This window comes from Bos grunniens, chromosome 22, assembly GCF_055505025.1.
Source record: "Bos grunniens cultivar Pamir isolate PY7600 chromosome 22, Bosgru_T2T1.0, whole genome shotgun sequence".
In the NCBI taxonomy this organism is placed as follows: domain Eukaryota; kingdom Metazoa; phylum Chordata; class Mammalia; order Artiodactyla; family Bovidae; genus Bos; species Bos grunniens.
The window spans coordinates 17,759,429-17,778,051 of record NC_141186.1 but is presented as its reverse complement, the minus strand read 5'-3'; the positions used below and the strand labels follow the sequence as shown (position 1 = coordinate 17,778,051).

The 18,623-nt window shown below is 49.3% G+C and overlaps 1 protein-coding gene across 5 annotated transcripts in view; it reads right to left on the bottom strand.

Annotated features, from left to right (window-relative positions):
- Window positions 1-18,623, bottom strand: part of SRGAP3 (SLIT-ROBO Rho GTPase activating protein 3) — a 247,180-nt gene that overhangs the window by 47,623 nt on the left and 180,934 nt on the right. For 4 of the 5 annotated variants that reach the window (XM_086366585.1, XM_086366587.1, XM_086366586.1 and 1 more), the window contains exons 7-11: window positions 17,002-17,223; window positions 15,395-15,496; window positions 12,575-12,772; window positions 8,048-8,132; window positions 1,286-1,313 (exon numbers count right to left, since the gene is read on the bottom strand). In XM_086366585.1, coding sequence (XP_086222711.1) covers window positions 1,286-1,313; window positions 8,048-8,132; window positions 12,575-12,772; window positions 15,395-15,496; window positions 17,002-17,223 — 635 coding nt within the window. Of the gene's footprint in view, window positions 1-1,285; window positions 1,314-8,047; window positions 8,133-12,574; window positions 12,773-15,394; window positions 15,497-17,001; window positions 17,224-18,623 lie in introns of those variants that run through there. The other variant, XM_086366589.1, reaches the window with a different exon arrangement.

Here is an 18,623-nt window from a genome sequence, read left to right as displayed (position 1 = left end):
AATTTGTTTCTAAAAGATTCTTAGAAAGTAAGCCTGCACATCTGCTGGCCCACATGCTGGGAAAGCCTCCCCTGGCATCACGAATCATCCCAGTGTTCCCAGACTGCCGGATCCTAGAGGAACAGCTGCACAGACTAAGCTTCTGGAGAGTCCCTGGTCTCCTCGACCCTGGGCTCAGTAAACTGAAAATCCCAGAGCTTTCCAAGCCTCTTCCCAGCAACTCCCTTCCAGATGAGGAGGGAGTTGAGGGTTCATCCTTCTTGTTGCCAAATAGGACAGCTTTCCAGGATTCCCAGCCACTGGGAAGAACTTGTGGGGAAAGGATGTCACTGGGTCACTGGGCCCAGAATAAGGCAAAAACCAGACCTCAGTGGTCACATGATGGAAAAGTGCAGGCCTTGAGGCCACCGGCTAAATTCATGTTGGGCGGTGGGACAGGCATTGTTGGAGACGGGAAAACGGATGGGCTCTAAGGTACCCAGGCAGCGATGGGGCTGCTTAGGGACCTAAATTCTCTGCAGGTAAAGGAAAGGTCCAGTCCTGAAGTCAGACCCTCAGCTATCCGCTGCTGAGTGAAAGTGTTCACTGGCTCTGGTCTGCTCAGGGAAAGCGCAGAGGGTAATGGTGAGCGAGCTGGAGACAAAGCGAAGCTGTCCACTGTTACTTCCCGAGCAAGGGGCTCCGCCACCAGTCCATCCCAGTGCGGTGAAGTCGGAAGCCAGTGCGGGCAGCAGCGGGAGCTCTGTGCGCTAGTGTGAATATGCGCATGCGTGTGCCCGGCGGTGCTGCTACGGGATTCCAGCCCAACCCAGAGCCTTGGCAAACCCGGACCCCGGGCTACTGCGTGCCGCCCCGCACCTCCCCACCAACCCTCCTCGGCAGTTTGCTCAGCAGCCATAGAACGGATGGGGAGACAGGTGGACAGCAACCTGAACGCCTCCGGCTTCTGGCTGCCCTCAACACTCTGCAATATATATTACGGTCCCCTCCTCCCACCTGATGGATAGCGCCGCCGAGGGACCACACCCACCGCCCAGAGCAGCTCTGAAAGTCTCCCTTCCTGTCACAGTCTAAAGCTGGAATGAGCAGAGCAGCCAAAGGCCTTTGCCTCCCCTCTCAGCACAGTCACACCCCCGTGGGGGCACTGGTAAGGCGCTGCTCCCTAAGACTGTGCTGCTCCTGCTCCAGCACTGTGCTCGCCCTCCCCTCCCTTCCTGCGCCTCCCGTCTCCTCCCGCTCCCCACCTCAGGCGGCTGGTGCAGGAAACAGGATCCCCGGCTCTTACCTGGTTGTACCGCATTCCGCTCTCTCGCCTGGAAAGAAAAGTGTACATTAATGTTTAATTGTTGGTTTTGTTTTCGTTTTTGCTTGCTTGTTTATTTTACTTTTGACCGGTGCACATTCGTCTTTTTCTAAAAACATGAAACAACTCACACTTGAACTTAATTATTTATGAAATGGGAAATCTAATTATGCCTAAGGTGTGGTCTGCTGGGAAGAACTGAGTCTTATTAAATCCTCCGTGCCTCCTATTTGTAGGGCCATGTTCACATATATTTTATTTCTTATTGTTCACATAACTAGGCTTTTGAAGTTCATCCATAGCATGACTGAGTAATTCATTATTTTTTGTGGTGCAATAGAGAACCTCTAAGTCAGCGCTGCCCCCATGGAAATAAAATGCAAGCCGCAATTTCTAGTAGCCACATTACAAAACTTAAAGAGAAATGGGTGAGATTAATTTTAATGATATATTTTATTTAACTTATGTCAAAATGTTATTTAAATATGTGTCAATATAAAAAATTAATAAGATGTTATAGGTATATGCAGGCATGTGTACTAAGTCGCTTCAGTTGTGTCCGACTCGTGCTGTCCTATGGACTTTAGCCCACCATACTCCTCTGTCCATGAGGATTCTCCAGGCAAGAATACTGGAGTGTGTTGCCATGCCCTCCTCCAGGGGATCGTCCCAACCCAGGGGTCGAACCTGAGTCTCTTATGTCTCCTGCATTGGCAGACGGGTTACCACTACTGGCACCTGCGAAGCCCATTACAGGTTATATATTAAACATATGTGTATAGTACTAATTCTTTGAAATCTGATGCTCATTTTGCACATTTCAATTCAGGCTAGCCGCGATTCAAGTGTTCAATAGTCACTTATGATTCAAGGCCACCACATTGGACCACATTGCTCTAGATTCTAGAATTGCATTCAGTATTCACATGAAGAGACTTTCTAGAAGAAAGAACTGAGTATTTATGCTTCTGTATGGAAAACAATGCTGAATGGAGCTGGGGAGGAAAATGAGGGGAGGAAGACAGTGAGAGAAGTCTGAAAATAAAACTTGGAGCAAATCAGCACACAATTCCTTAATTCCTGACTAAAGCCACAAGCAGTTACAAGAGTTACTGCAGCTGGTTGAACTGAAGCCAAAGCAGGAAAGGAGAAAAGTGAGGTAAAACAAGAAAATTTGCTCTACTTAATTTGACTGTGTCTGGAGTCTGAGGCAAATTCCTGCCAGACACCAATTTGAGTTACATTTTCACCTAAGACCCCCAGTGAGAGCTGATGGCAACCCACCTAGGATAGGGTCAGCCAGTGGCCTGGGTTGACTATACAACATGTCATTTCCCTTAGGGATGTAGTTAACTGTGCAACTCTGACCGACAGAGGGGGCCTAGGAAGAGGCTCCGGCTCCACCTCTTCCCGGACTGGCCCACTCCTCTACCTACTCACTGTGGTCTGGGCACAGTGCTCTTCCCTTCATTGTACCTCACCTCATCCCTTCCTGCCTTCCCATAAGCTGTTCCCTCTGCCCCATAACTCTTTCCCCAGTTTTTCATGTGGCAGACACATTCCCACCCCTCTGAAGTCTCAGCTTAAACGTCCCCTCCCCTTGGAGACCTCTCTGATCACCTACATTAAAGCAAGTGCCCCATGATCCTCAACCCCATACACAACTATTCTCTATCTCAGCCCAAATTTTCTACTTATGGACACTTACCACAGATATAATTCTTTACTTAATGGTTTGTTTCCTGTTTGAGGTCTCTCTTCCCCCAGGAGGGCAGGAACCTTGTCTGTCTTATATATACTGTACCCCCAGTTCTAGCCAAGCACAGAGTCTGTGCTTTTGATGGATGGATGGACAGATGAATGGACAAATAGGGGCCAGGAGGGAAGAAAGGGATAGGTAGGAATCAAAGGGTCTGGGTCTCAGAAGTAGAATGTCAGAACACACTCAAGACAGACTTTGCTCTGGCAACAAATGGAATTGATTCTCCTTCAGCTTTGACTCACATTCCAGCTCTCAAGAACCCCTTTACTAACATCTTTTGAAATACGGTGTTTCAACTTCTAACAGAAATAAAAAATGCTATGCCCTTTACCATCTGAGACCTCTTGGGATTGTGAAAATATTCTTTATTGTTGGTGGCTTAGTCATTTTCTAGAAGGTCAGACTGTCTGGTCCTGGTGGACATTTTGCTCCGTAATGGACATTAAATCTTGGCCTGAAAAGGTTATGTCTCACTCCTTTTTATAGACAACGCACCATCTACCCTTGAGCAGCTAGAGTAAATTGAAAAACCACTGTATCTTAGGTGTAAACCCTGGAGCTTACTGATTACCCAGAGCAATATAAAAGGTCAGAAATCTAAGGCTCAGAGATGGCAAACTAAGAATTCTCTGGCCAATAAAATGACGTAGCAACAGCCAAAGGCACATAAGGGTGTGCGCTCTTATTTCCAAGATGTGGCAGTGACATTTGTAACAAGGAAGGCCAGTTTGCAGGGCACCTAGAAGCATTTTGACTTGTATGCCTGGGGTCAATTATGTTCAAAAATTTGCCTCTAAGTGAGGGTGACCTGCAAGACCTAGAGTCTCCTCCAGCTTGTGGTTTCTCTGAGGCATGCTGTCAAAAGAGTACTCGAGAGAAACTGAGGCACTAGACATGACATTTCATTTTTTAAAAAAAAAGCCTATATCTTTTTTAGCCAAAATATTTCACTTGGCCCCATATTTCTCACCTGTTTTCAAACAACCAGATTATTCCTCCCAATACAAGACAGCTGATGATGCAGGTGTCACTCTGCTCTAGCCCCACTCTCACAAGAAGTTTCTACTGAACAGAAGAGTTAACATGTCCAGGTAGAGAGGACTCATCTGATGACTCTCAGAGGAGTAAATTAGAAGGTTCTGAGCTTTATCAAACTAAGTCAGTGCAAATTCTTCCCTGTCCCTCAATGCCCTAAGAATCCACATATATCCTTATCGTGCAGGGGAAATACAAAAAAGACTGAAGATTTGGTCTCAGCTTCAGTTTTTTCAGTAATTCAGTAATTTAGTTAATAATAATTTATCAGTATATATTAATTGTGACAAATATACCATACTCATGTTAAATGAAGATGTTAATAATAGGGGAAGTTGGATGTAGAATATATGGAAACTGTACTGTCTTTGCAACTTTACTATACATATAAAACTACTCTAAAATAAAAAGTTTATCAAAATAAGAAAAAACTTCCCCAGAACTGACCAGTCTAACAAGACCTGTGCCAGATATCAAAAACAGCACAGTGGACTTTACTCACTGCTGGCTTACGAGAAAACAGGACTATGGAAATTTTTCTGGATGGCTCTTTTTTAGCTGCCATTGTACTTCTGAAGTTGCATTTCTTGTTTTTTGTTGCTCTTCGGCTCAAAACTCAGGAGCAGGACTCATATATCATATCTCAGAGCAAGATGCAGCTGAAGTCTAAACATACTTAGAAGACCAAATGGGTCAGGAGTCATACCAACCAAAACTAATTATTATTATTATTTCATTAAGGCCACTCAGGCAGGGGCAGGAATAAAAGCTTGCATCTGATAGCACTCACAGGGAAGCTCGAGAGAAGCACTTTCTCATCTGGGATCTTATTTTTTAAAAGAACATCTTGTTTTCTAAATCCAGAGTGTCTGATTTCGAAAACACAAGTAGTCAGCAACTCACGTGGACCTGCCTTCTGTTAAATGGCTCATGAAAAACACCCCTCAGTGCCCAATCCCATGACCAGAAAAACTGATTCTGCAAGCTGTGAAAGCTGCTCCATCACACACTCATCCAAGCTGCTCTCTAGGACTTTCTGTCTCATCCCGTTCCCTCCATTCTCACTGTTTTGGTTCCCTCTGTGTTATTCACAGTCCCCCATGGCCCCATTCTCCTGGTCCAATACTGAAATGTCAGGATGGGCAGAATATAAGGGTTGCCAGGGGCGCAGGGGCAGGGAATGAAGAAAAAGCTCATTGCAACTCACTCTTTCCCCCTCTTCCCCTCAATCAATGAGTTCTGTCAAATATAAACACCCATGTCTAACCTCTACCCAAATCAAGAAACAGAACGTTTCTATCATCCCCAAAAGATTCCCAGCTGTCACCAGCTAGAGCACACAAATCTAGTCTATGGCGACAGAAATCAGGTCAGAGGTGGTTTCAAGTAGAGGATGGGGGGCTGGGGTGAAGGTGGGCTGCAAAGAGGCACAAGATAACTTTTGGGTTGTTGCTTTGGGGCTGGAGCTTTTGAGTGCTGGTTATATCTGGGTGTATGTGTTTGTCAAAACTGATGTCTACACATAAAATGGGTGCATCTTATGGGATTTCCATTATATGTCAATAAAGTTGATTGAAAAAAATTCCACTGCTATTAGTTTCAAAGTCCTGGCTATTCCTTCAAGCCCTAGTTATTCATCTTTCTAGAAGCCTTTCCTGCTCTCCTGAGCCCACGGTAAAACCTCCCTCCTGGGACTCACAGTCCTCAGAGCCTGCATTGTTCACCTGGCAATTTATTCAGTATTTCTGTGTGATAATGTTATCACTATTTAATTCTTTAATGAATTCATGAGTTGTCTCCCAGCTAGACTGCAAATGCCTTGGGGCTGGAAATGGTTTCATTTCTCACCAGTTCCTCTAAGGCATGGGGCTCACACATGCCAAGTACCTGCAGAGCCTGGCAGCCCCCTGGATAGCTGCTGAGTGAACAGAACTTGTGTGGCTCAGGCACAGCCACTAGAATGTGCACGCACAGGGAGAAGAGAGCAAGCCAGTGAAGGGCGAGAATGTACCATGGATGGCAAACCCCCAGCAGCAGTGCCCACCATCCCCACAGCCCAGCACACGCTCTTGTCCTGTCACATTCATTCCCCAGAACACTCCTGGGACATCTCTAAACTGCTTCAAGCTGTCATCTCAGGATCTAATGGCACTGACATCTTGGGAAGTCCCTTCGCCTCTCTGATACTGGCCCCGTATTTCCCAGACTCCATGTTAGTCGAGCACATCCTTCAGCCAACAGCCCTCTCCAAACAGAACACAGGGCTATTCTGAATGTGGCCTAACAGCTTCAGAAGCCCCAGGTCAGCTCCTCTGCTCAAAGTTAAGCCTCATACCAAGCTCCAGGGCCACCAGGACTTGCTCTAAACCACCTGTGCACTAAAAATGCCACCTACCATATCAGGGAGGATGTTGCGTCCATCAACCACTAAAGCCAACCATGACAGACAGCCCCAAGGCAATCAGGATGGAAACACTATGTCCACCACTGAATCATCAGACACTGCAGCCACCAGCCCTGGCTCCCTGCAATGGTGCACCCTGAGGAAACCAGGATGAGAAAACACAGGATGCTGGCCCCAGAGAGCTGAGGTACATATCAAAGGAATGATTTCAGTGAGCCCAGACTCTTGCACCTTCTCATACATAGAAGAGCCCAAATTCCTTAACTTGAGATGTCAGGTTTTCTTCGATTAACACCAGTCCTTTGGTGTTCTGACTACCTCGTCTTTGTTGCAAAAATTCCTAAATGTCCTGGTTCCTCACTTTGCCTCTACGGAACAGTCTCTCAGAGTTATCTAAGATACTGCATCCTGGGCTTAAGGCCTCAGTTTTTTCCACCGAATAAAATATAATTTTCAATTCTTAGGGTGTGCCTTTTTTGTCAGTTGAAACGTCCTTGATCTTGGATGGTTTCTAGTTCATGTTCTGGTGATCGTTCAGCATTCATTCAGTGATTATTAATTAAGTGCCTACTATGAGCTAGGCACTGTCCTAGGCACTACAGATAAAGCAGTGAGCAAAACAAGCAAGGAAGTTCCTACTCTGGTTGAAGATATAATGCTATTGGGTGTGGAGGTGTGATCAATGACAAGCAGGTGAACAGATGAAAAAGAGGTTGAATTCACATGATGACAACCAAGATGAAGAAAATCAAACAGAGAGAGTGTTGGGACAGAGGTGGTGATCCCCTGAGGCTGGGACAGCAGAGTCTCACTGAGGAAGTGATATCTGTGCTGACAGCTGAAGGATAAGGAGCCATCCATACAAAGATACAGGGTAGGGGCATTTCAGGCAGCAGGAATAGCAGATGCAAAGGCCCTGAGGCAGGAATAAGTTAGATGAGCTCTGAAATGCAGGAGGGAGCTCAGTGCAGCTGGAGTACAGTAGGGGAGTGGAGGAGAAGTAGATGAGGTTAGGGTAGCACGTGGGGGTCAAATGATTTCAGGTTTCATGTGCCACGGAAGCAGATGGGATTTTATTCCAACCATCGTTGGAAGCTTTTCGGGAGTTGTAAGTCTAGTCCCCAGGTCCCTCAAGGACCAAACTCTGCCTTACATATGTGAATTCTCCTTGGACCTAGAATCCTGGCCAGGCATTCCAATAGTATTCCTGGCAAACAGAATCTGCTAAAAAAGCATCCGTGCAGAGCCCTGTGCCCTGGATCCCACCCTTTATCTACTGGGGACCCATTATCACTTTTTCTGGGACTCTTCCCCACAAGTTAAACTCAGACTTGTGTTTGCCCCATAGTTTCGGCAGCCAAACTAGACCCCACTACAGCATCTGTACCACACTGTTTCCCCAGCTGGCTTGTCCCAGTAGGTGGCCCCAGTCCCAGGCCTCATTCTACCAAGTGCCTGGGATCTCCATCTGTAACAGCTCAAGGGGCCACACGAGACCCAGTGGGGAGGACCCTCCAGTGCCCGCCTCTGCTGCTCAACTCACCTTCGCCCAGAGTCTGCTTGAGTAAGTCGTGCTTGGCTTGCAGCTTAGTGATGAGGTTACTGCCGTTCACATACTCTTTAAATTTCTGTAAGACACAGGCACAAGGACATTATAGATTGCAGGGCCAAGTCCTGGCATCTCTGCCTCTGTAACAGACCTCGGGGTGGGAAGCCACCCTCAAGGCCCCAGGCATGGGTGAAGCAGGGAGGGGTCTCCGCATCAGTTCCATCAGGTCCCCACCTCTGTCAAGCGTGGCTGCCCAGTCCTATGAAACATTTCAGGTCAGTTTCAGAACACAAAGAGAGGTGGTGGAGGTAGGGGATGGGCAAAGTAAAAGGGGCTTTTGTCACGTGAGGATGGCAGGAGCTGGGGCAGAGGGCTTTTTTAGCGATCAAAGTTCCTCTGTGCTTCTGGGCCAAGGGCATGTAGCCGAGGCAAGAGCGTGTTATTGGATCTGTCAGAGAGGAGCCTCAGAACACGTCTTCTTTCATCTGGCTGAGAACTGAAGGAGGAAGGGCACTGCAGGCCTCTGGAGACGTTCCAATTAAAATAACCCAAACTGCACTTGCTGCTGCTGCTGCTAAGTCACTTCAGTCGTGTCCGACTCTGTGTGACCCCATAGACGGTAGCCTGTCAGGCTCCCCCGTCCCTGGGATTCTCCAGGCAAGAACACTGGAGTGGTTTCCCATTTCCTTCTCCAATGCATGAAAGGGAAAAGTGAAAGTGAAGTCGCTCAGTCATGTCCGACTCTCAGCGACCCCATGGACTGCAGCCCACCAGGCTCCTCCATCCATGCAATTTTCCAGGCAAGAGTACTGGAGTGGGGTGCCATTGTGGGGGATATGATTTTCTTCTTTTTACAGATGAGAAAGGTGAGGCTCACACAAGAAGTGATTTGCCCAAAGTTCCTGGGATCCAGGCAAGAGTACTGGAGTGGGGTGCCATTGTGGGGGATATGATTTTCTTCTTTTTACAGATGAGAAAGGCGAGGCTCACACAAGAAGTGATTTGCCCAAAGTTCCTGGGATCCAGGCTGCCTCCGGTTCAGGGGCCTGGCCAAACACAGTGCACTCAGGTGCAGTCCAGGGAACAAGGCACCCAGAACAGAAACACATTTACCTGCCCCCAGTTCAGCACGGCCTCAGCCACACCTCCACACAGGTACCAGCTTCCCTTGGCCCCCCTTGCCCCGTGTCGCCCAATCACAGGCTGGGAGCCCTCTCTGTTGAGCCATGAGGCACCATAGGCGTGGTCCACACCAGTTCCCTTCTGGATCCCTGGTGCTTACAGCTGTGCCTGAGAAATTCAGCTGCCTGTAGCAGGTGCCGAGAAATTCAGCTGAACCCCTGACCTGGCGGCACTGACATAGCAGAGTAGGACCAAGACAATGAGCTAACAAAAGCGTAAGTAAAATATACAATAGGTCAATGGAGGGGAACGCTAGGGATGGAAACAAGGCAGGGATGGGATCTGGGAGTGGGAGCAGACCTCACGGCAAAGCTGCCACTTCAGCCCCGGCCTGAAGGAGGCGAGGAAGGGGCCACGTGGGTGCACAGGGGGAGGGGGTCTCAGCAGAGGGGAATGCAATTACCAAGGCCCTGAGGGGGAAGGCACAGGGATGGATGTGATCGCCCCAAATCTGCCAGCTAGTTTCTCACCAAAAAGCCATTCTATGCCTCAGCCAGGAGGCTCAGATGGAGCACAGAGGAGCAGAGAGGTGAGGCTCGGCAGCTCAGGACATACAGAGCATCACTCTGCCCACAGAATACAGGTGTGGGGTGAAGGCCCACATGCGCCCAGAGAAGACTGAGCTCGGTGAACCCTGCCCCCCACCCCCGGTGGGTTTCTGGGGGTTGGGCATTCTTTATTCTTGGCCTTGGTCTTTCTTAGCTCCTAGGGCCTCGTCTTGTGGTTGTTAAGTCATCCCCATTGTATCTGTGGATGGTTTTCAAACAGGTATATTTGGTCCTCACTGCAATCTCAGATGATAAATGACAGAAGCATCGCTGTTGTCTTTCTATGAGAGGGAGAAACCTCTTAGAGTGGTGGCCACTCGGTGTGTGACCTTGATCAAATTTCTGAACATTTCTGGACCTCATGCCCTCCTCGGGGTAAAATGAGGAGACTCGTGGTGCTTCTCCCAGTGTGGTTCAGGCACCAGCTGGGGAGAGTGCCCACAGGCTCTGGACTCCTGTGAGTCTAACCCTGGGAGGACACCAGAGGCCCAGTGTCCTCACGTTTCCAGGGCGCCACCTCAGGGAGGGTGGCAGTCTGGGAACTTGCGCTTTCAAGAAGTTTCTTACATAATTCAAAAACACACTTCGGTTTGATAGTTACTCACCAAGAGGCTCTCTCTGGATGCTTCCAGTAATATCGCTCTCTGATTTTATCCTGTGTTCAAGAATTCAGCATGAAAGCCAGAGCTGAGGTGTAAGTAGGTGATCTCTCATCCTGCCTCAGTGCCCCAAGCAGGTGGAGCTCTAATCCCAAACTTGTAACTCGTGCTTTGGTGGGTGACTCACTGGTTAGTGTGAATTACAGCCTGGGGCTCTGGGTCCCTGACTTACTGCTTCTATGCTTCACCTAGGCTTCACGCGTGAAGAAAAAAATACCATCGATTCACATTGATGTTTGCTTTAAAAGGAGAGTTACATCCTTAAAAATACCTAAATAATGTCACAACATCAAATCATGAGGTGCACTAGCCAATCAGGTTGATAACTTGAATATTCAAATCAAAGTACAACATCCATGACCTCCGTAATGGATACTGTCTTTTCATTTCAAGCAGGCTGAACTCTCATCTTTGACTCTGCTGCCAAAGTGACTTAATGCCCATCCATTTTCCTCCCTTATCTTTGTAACCCATAAATTCTCTACAAACACAGTATGCCCCCAGTGGGAGTGGTGAACCCCCGAAATTGGCATGGACTCATTCACTAAGTCTCATTTTGCTTTCTTTCTTGAAAGCAACAAAATTGATCAAGGAAATGGAGTATGCATCAACCACTGGCTTTCAACAGATATTTGATGAGCAAGAAATAGAGTTGGATGTTAAAACTGGGTGGGTTTGTCACTGGTTAAATGAACACAATCTAAAACTGCTAATTAGTGGATCAATATCAGCCTAATGGCATGTTTTGAACAACTCTGTCTTTGGCCTTGGCCTTGGCATAGCAATTCATTTCTTGTTTGTTTGTTTGTTCTAACTAATAAACTTTAAGGTACAGAAGCCACACTTACTGAATCTCTAGACACAAGGTCTGAAGAGACAGCATCTGTGATGAGCAACTGGATAAGGCTCATGATAGGTGGAGCCATGAGCTGAACCCATCAAGAGGAAATCAAACTGGTAATAAACATGTGATCCACCTAAGACATCACCTACACATCCCATAGGAGGACAGTTTAATGGTGGCATGCTGAGAATAGAGATTTAACTGATACTAGCTTTAAAGAAAAACAATAGAATGTAATCTTAGGATGCATGAAACGAGAAGCATAGCCCCTAATGTGGAGGGAGGGGAAAGTTTAGCCCTGTTCTGTGCTGGGAAGAGACTCACTGCTGGGAGTCTCTTTTTAGAAGAAGCACTGACAAACAGAACATGGTCAGGAAAGAGTCGATGCTGAAGCCACTCCAAACAAAACCTTAAGAGGCCAGATTGAAACAAGTAGATGTGTTTGGCCTAGAGAAATAAAAGCTCAGCTCCTTGCAACCTTGCCAGACTGTCAAGTAGAATTAGCCTCTCTCTGGGTTGCCCCAGGGAACAGAATTAAGATCAATGACCAGAAATCCTCGTGAGGAAGCTTTTTGAAGATAACAGAGATACGGGAAAACATTATAATGTCCATAGCCAGCCACAAGCCAAACAAAACAGTTGTTTGGGGAGGGAGGGAGCTTTTAATCTGGGGCTGTTCAAGCACAATCTGCATGACTCTGGGGCAGGAATAGGGTGGAATAGGATCCAGTGTCAGATGAAGATCCTCTCCAACCCAACATTGCATATTCACTAAACACCCATTGAACCAAAGCCCCGATGCCTCTCATCCCTGTTCCTCCCTGGCCAAATGGAATATAAGTAATCTGGGATTTTACATGAAGGGCTGGCAACTCACCAGCTATTTGAAAAGATCACCCAGGGCCTTGTTTGCAGAGTCCAGGCCCAAATTTGACACAACTTGACATGACAACCATACACTTAACTTGGGGGTTGTTCCTTGGGATGTGCATCTGGCTCTGTCAGCCCTTTTCCTCACACCCTACTGAGCACAACCCTCTCTGTGTTGTTTCTAGAACAGGAAAGTTGCAATAACTGTCAATACAAGATGAAGGCTGAGGCTACCCACTGGTTAGCTCACTGTGCCCTTCACAAAGCCAAGGCAGACAACTTATTCTGAAGAGCATGTTGGAGGAACTGTAGGTCTAACTGACCCATGCGGTTCCTCTGGCTGCCACTATCTTGGGCTGCTCCCCAAAAGTCACAGCCAGCGGGGCTGCAGCAGGTTCTCAGTCAGGACGCCACTTACCGTAAAATAGAACATTTCTGTCTCCTGCTGGTTGGCTCTCCTCTTGGCGATGTTGATCTTGCTCATGTAGGTCTCGGAGGCGGCCGACTTCACAGACTCCGTGGACCGGCTGTGTTGGAAGGCGTCAGAGACGTCAAAGTCCTCCACGGTCAGCATGTCCTGCAAGGTCTGCATGGTGGCATCCAGAGTTTTTCTAACCTAGAGAAACACCACATGTCAACAGAAGTCCTGTAGTCTCAGAACGTCTTTGACACCGCAAAGTCCTTTCCCAATCATTCCTTTGTTTCTTCATGTAAAGCCCCCGGAGTTGGGCTGGACAAAGGTGCTCACTTCTGTTAATGGTGGATGTGGAAAATAAGGCTGGCACTGGCTGGGGGGAGAAGCCAGGTTGCCTAAGCTCAGTCATGTCATGGGCCTACTTCTGCCAGTGAGAACCTTGGAGAACACTGTGACCAGCAAGGGACTCAGGTTTTGAGGTCTGTGTCTCTCTGTGGTTACACAGCCCCAGAGAAGCTCCTCCTGGGGGGCAAGGCCCTGAGGAGGGACAACCCTGGAAGCGCTCCCTGTTCTCTCCATCCTGAGCAGGGAGAAGACAGTCTGATACAGGGAGCTCCATTCTCAGTGGACAAACTCTCATACTGTCGGCCACTGAGTCCACACAAGCCTGACTGAGAAAAGAGAGCTCGAGGAAGACAGCCCGAAACATACGGTGTGCTTGGTCCTCCACGCCCCTGACTCCACTCCCAGGACCAAGCGGGATCCCCAGAGGCTTCACACACAGGCCCCAGCCTCCCGACTCCCCAGTGAGCTGTGCCTAAAGGGCGGACCCGAACTTGAATGGACGGTGGTTTCAAAGACAGTCCTGGGAGAGCCTGCATCCACACTCCCTGAACAGTGATTGCCGCTCAGAGTCTCTCTTGGCACTCAGATTTCAGCGTAAAAGTCGCCTCCTGGCCACAACCGCATTCTTAACTTAGTGGCTGATACTTTATGTCCTCAATTTACTGTTTGCTTGCTTTTGTGTTTCAATTTCTCACCTGCCTTTTCTCACCAGAATATAAACTCCATGAGAGAAAGTACTCTACTCTGTCGCGTTCACTCACTTAACTCAACACTGGACACAACATTTAGAGGATAGTATGTGCTGAATAGGGCTTCCCAGGTGGCTCAGTGGGTAAAGACTCCACCTGCAAAGCAGGAGATGCAGGCAGGCATGAGTTCAATCCCCGGGTTGGGAAGATCTCCTGGAGGGGGAAATGGCACCCCACTCCAGTATTTTTGCCTGGAGAGTCCCATGGATAGGGGAGCCTGGCAGGCTGCAGTCCAGGGGGCTGCATGACTGAAGCGACAGCATGAGCACGAGCATGTGCTGAACAATGATTCGTTGAATGAATAACCGAGTGACTCAGTTCTTTCCAACACAGCCTCACAGAAGTCCAGGCTCAAAATTAAGCATTTCCGCGGCCATGAACAGCCTACCCAGAGGAACATGTGCTCCACCCTCCTTTCTGTGGTCCTGACTTCCAACCTAAATTCCATTAACATTATTATACACATACAGCACATGCTGTTCCATGTAGACAATTTAAGATGCTGTGGGGGAAGACATAGGGCATAAAGAAAGGAAGAAAACACTCTGTCCATATCCTCTCTCTTCTCAGGTTTGAGAAACAAATTCATAGTTTGTCTGTAACCTTCCCACAGGGACTTCTTGATTTGTTCATCCCGAGCTACACTCTGGTTCACATCTGTCCTGGTTCCATCCTCTTTCAAGACACAAAGCAACCTGCCCTCTCTGTACAAGACAGCCCCCTCGAGGCCTGAAGACAGGGACCACGACTCCCCGTCTCAGCTCTGACTGCACTGCTCACAGATGGCCCTGCCCACAATCTTTGGTGACACCCCCATGGCCTGGTGTCCTCCAGTTGGGTGACATCCTCCCTGCGTGGGGGCATCAGGGCTGAACAGGCGGTGTCCACGTGGCCGCGTCAGTGCACGTCAGAACAGAGCTCCCAGCTGGTGCTTCCGCTTGTGCCCACCTGGTGGGAGCCCCGCGCCACCAGCTGCAGGGAGGTGCGCTGGCCACAGTGAGACAGAAGCTCCGCGGAGCTCAGAATCTGTGACACGTTTAGTGTGCCCTGGGTTCTTTCACTGTGTGATTCAAAATACCTACTCTTATTTCTGATGATAAAAATAACATAAACTCGTTGCAGAAAAGAGAGAAAAGCACAAAGAAGAAAACAGATATCACCTATATTCCTGTAACCCAGACAAAACCACTACCAGCATTTCACAGTATTTCCTTCCAGTCTTCTTCCTACTCCTGTGAATACACTCAGAAATATGTGCACATACTTTAGTATACCCTGGTTAGAATAGTACTGAACACAGAGTGCTACTTCCTCTTTGCTTTCCTTTAACATCCTGTAAGCATTTCCTGGGCTTCCCAGGTGGCTCAGTGGTAAAGAATCTGCCTGCCAATACAGGAGACGCAAGAGACAGGGGTTGGATCCCTGGGTCAGGAAGATCCTCTGGAGAAGGAAATGGCAACCCACTCCAGTATTCTTGCCTGGGAAATCCCATGGACAGAGGCGCCTGGGGAGCTACAGTCCAGGGGGTCGCAAAAGAGTTGGACATGACTGAGCATACATGCACAAACATTCCCCATGCCATTAAAGATTCTTGGTGGGTATGGTTTCAATGGTTGTGCATCTTACAGATGAACCCTGACTTCTCACATCTTCCAAGGCAAGAGTGGACACCCCCTGAGCAGCCAGGCCTTTGTAATGAAATCCCTCATGGGGCAGTGGGCTCACTCACCTCCTCGTTCTCAATCTTGAGAGTGGCCAGTCTGGACTGCAGCTGGTGGTACCGCATGAGCAGTTCCGTCTGGACAGGCTGCTGGGCGCTGACCTGGCACACCTGCAGAAACGACAGCCACCGCCTGCGGTTGCCCCAGGCCCTTGGCCCCTCTGCGGAACTGGGGCCGGGCTGTCACTAACGTCCCCATCAACAGCTGCAGAAACAGGCCTGGAAAGGTTAAGCGACCTGCCCAAGATCACACAGCTTGTACTGGGCAACAGCAGAGCCAGCCAAGAGCCAGGGCTACCCTCTTACAACTCTTGGTCTATGATTGTGCAGCACATGATGGCTCACTACTGACATGATGCCATTAAGTGAGACTAACTGGCTAATTTCCAGGCAGGAAGCTGTGCCTAAGAGTAGCCAACGAAAAGAAGGAAGGATGGGAAACAGTGAAATGGGCCCAGCAGGAAGGTGCTCCAGACAGGCAGCTGTGCAGCAGCGACCCTCTCACTGCCCTTCTCCCCACATGGGCTGACTGAGACAGGAGCGGGGAAGAGAGGAAAATGAGAGAGAGATACAGTTCTCCTACCCCCAGTCCAGCCAAGGCTCTGACTACCGTGGGCTGGGCTGCCTGGTGTCACCTGGCTGAGCTCATAAGAGACAACAGGTCTCTGTTTTTTAACCCAACTTCAGTCACCAGACGATGAGTCAAAGGGCTGGACACGAGGGGCTGGGATGGTGCCAGAGCTGTGGGGAAGCCCGGCAGAAGGCATCTCTTGCAAACGAAGGAAGTCAGTAGGGCTGCGGGAGGACCCAGCTAAAGGCACCTTCAAAGGTGCCTCCGGGGCGCTCCCTGCTACGCAGGTGCAGTGACAGCCCAGCAGAGCTCCCCCCTGGATCCAGAAGCTGGCTGGGTCCCTCTCTCACGTGCCTGGGTGGCATATCTTAGGTGAAGGGAATGGGGCCACTAGGAGAAAGTTCTGGGCACCTACCCCTGGAAGTAGAGACGGGGAGCCAGAAACCACACTGTGGCTGTCCTCCGTTGTTCCAGGGGCCAGGGCCTGAGCCCTGGAGAGAGGGAGGAATGACATGGTAAAGCTCAAGGAGAGATTTTCATAAGAAGTTTTGTGAAACTTGGGTAACTAGTGTGTTGCTCTGAGGCTAGTGACGAGTGCCTTTTCCCATTTTGTTTTTTTTCCCCAGAACATCATGAGGATGTGAGCAGCACAAGCCCTGAAGGGAACTCAGCTGGCTGGTGTGCTGAGGGCTCAGGGTACTGGAGCCCAGGCCAGCGAGGCTCTGCTGAGGCCCCACCTTGGGTGATCCGGGACCATCTGAGGGGAGAACGCGAGATGATGGTCTAAGTGTAGGTGTGGGGCTCCCTTGAGGTCTTCTAGACACAACTGTGAGGGATTTTATGGGAAGCTATGCAATTTCGCAGGAAGGGGACTTGAGCCACCAAGATTAGGGGATTAGTGGTAAACTCCTCCACTGGTGAAGCCCACGTGCCAAGAACTTGACCGCAGGCCTCTGACCTGACATTCTCCTCCCCCCAGTACTCTGGGAGCTCACGGCAGAGGGACGGAAGCAGCATCAAGCAGGGGCTCCTGGGAGAAGCCTACCTCGTCCCCCATGTGGGGCTGAAACTCGAACTTGAGCGGGGGACAGAAGACCTGGTTACACATGTCCATGACCGTGTGCTTGTCGCTTCGGGAATCTAGGTTGTCCACGGCATTCTCAATGACGTCCAGCCCCTCGTGGCGAGAGGTCTCCAGGTTGTACTCGGCTGAGAGGTAGGTCCGGAAGGTGCGGGCCAGGCTGGCATGAAAGCCCAAGTCACAGCACTTGGAAAGAAGCACATACAGAATGTGCAGGTGAGGGTGGTGATATGGAGAGGGGACGTCACGGTGACTTAGGTTACCTCCTGCTCCACAGTCAACCCTTCCATGCCGGAAGCCCTCGTGCACTTCGGAATCTTACCACACAAGTCATGCCAAAGCCCTCGGAGGGAGCAGTGGGATTACAATCTGGGCAATGACAGTGCTTTTCTCAGCTCCCCACACTCACCGAGTTCTTTCTAATCTCCATGCCTTCACACACTCATACTATCTGCCTGGAAGCCTCTTCCTTTTTCTTCCTGTCTAAATATTCTTCCTTTGGGTTCCAGTTTAGAGGTCATTTCTTCTAGGAAGCCTTCCTTGATGTTCTCCCCACTCAGAGTTTACACCAGGTGTCCCATATCAGGGGTCCACATCTCCCTCTACTTCCCTCAGTGTTTAACACCTGCCACTTGGCATTGCTGCTGCTGCTGTGGCTAAGTCGCTTCAGTCGTGTCCAACTCTGTGTTGACCCCATAGATGGTAGCCCAGCAAGCTCCCCTGTCCCTGGGATTCTCCAGGCAAGAACATTGGAGTGGGTTGCCATTTCCTTCTCCAGTGCATGAAAGTGAAAAGTGAAAGTGAAGTTGCTCAGTCGTGTCAGACTCTTCGCGACCCCATGGACTGCAGCCACCAGGCTCCTCCATCCATGGGATTTTCCAGGCAAGAGTACTGGAGTGGGGTGCCATTGCCTTCTCTGGCCACTTGGCATTACATTTGCCTTTAAAGAAGCAGGGTGATGCAAGTTGAGATTCACAAGGACAAACCCACTGGCTCTTGTCCCCTGTTGTACCTCAAGACCTAGAGCTAGTAGGTACTCAGTAAAAACTTGGTAAATAAACAAATGAAAGGGCTGTGTGAAAAAGAAAGCTGAAAGGGAGGAAAAAGGGGGGTTCCGGCCTTGGAAGCAGGAATGGTGGGCACTTGAAGGCAGGGCCAGGCAGCTCCCTCTCTCGAAGGTGGTGATAATGACACTAATGTGTCCCTTTGCAGCTGAAGGAAGAGCGGTGACCCTGTGACTTCCTGATGGGGTGCACCAGGGCCAGAGGAAAAGGATGCCCTCACAGAGCCTGACCAAGCACCTTCTGGGCCGGATACCTGTCTTCATGAAGACACACCAAGCAACTCCAGCTCCATCACAGCTGACACAGGAGCTGCCCCAAATCTGGTGCTCACAGCATTCCCACCCAAATCTGGTTGTCCCGCCGGTGTGTTCTGCACAGCTGGCGCTCAGGAGCCAGTGTTCCATTTTCCTTTTACTTCAACTGCCTGATTCCTCCCAACGTAACATCCCCAAGTAAAGCTGATCTGCGTAATCCTGTCTCATTCATTATTTTCTTCCCTATGTCTGGAGGACTGGACCCCAG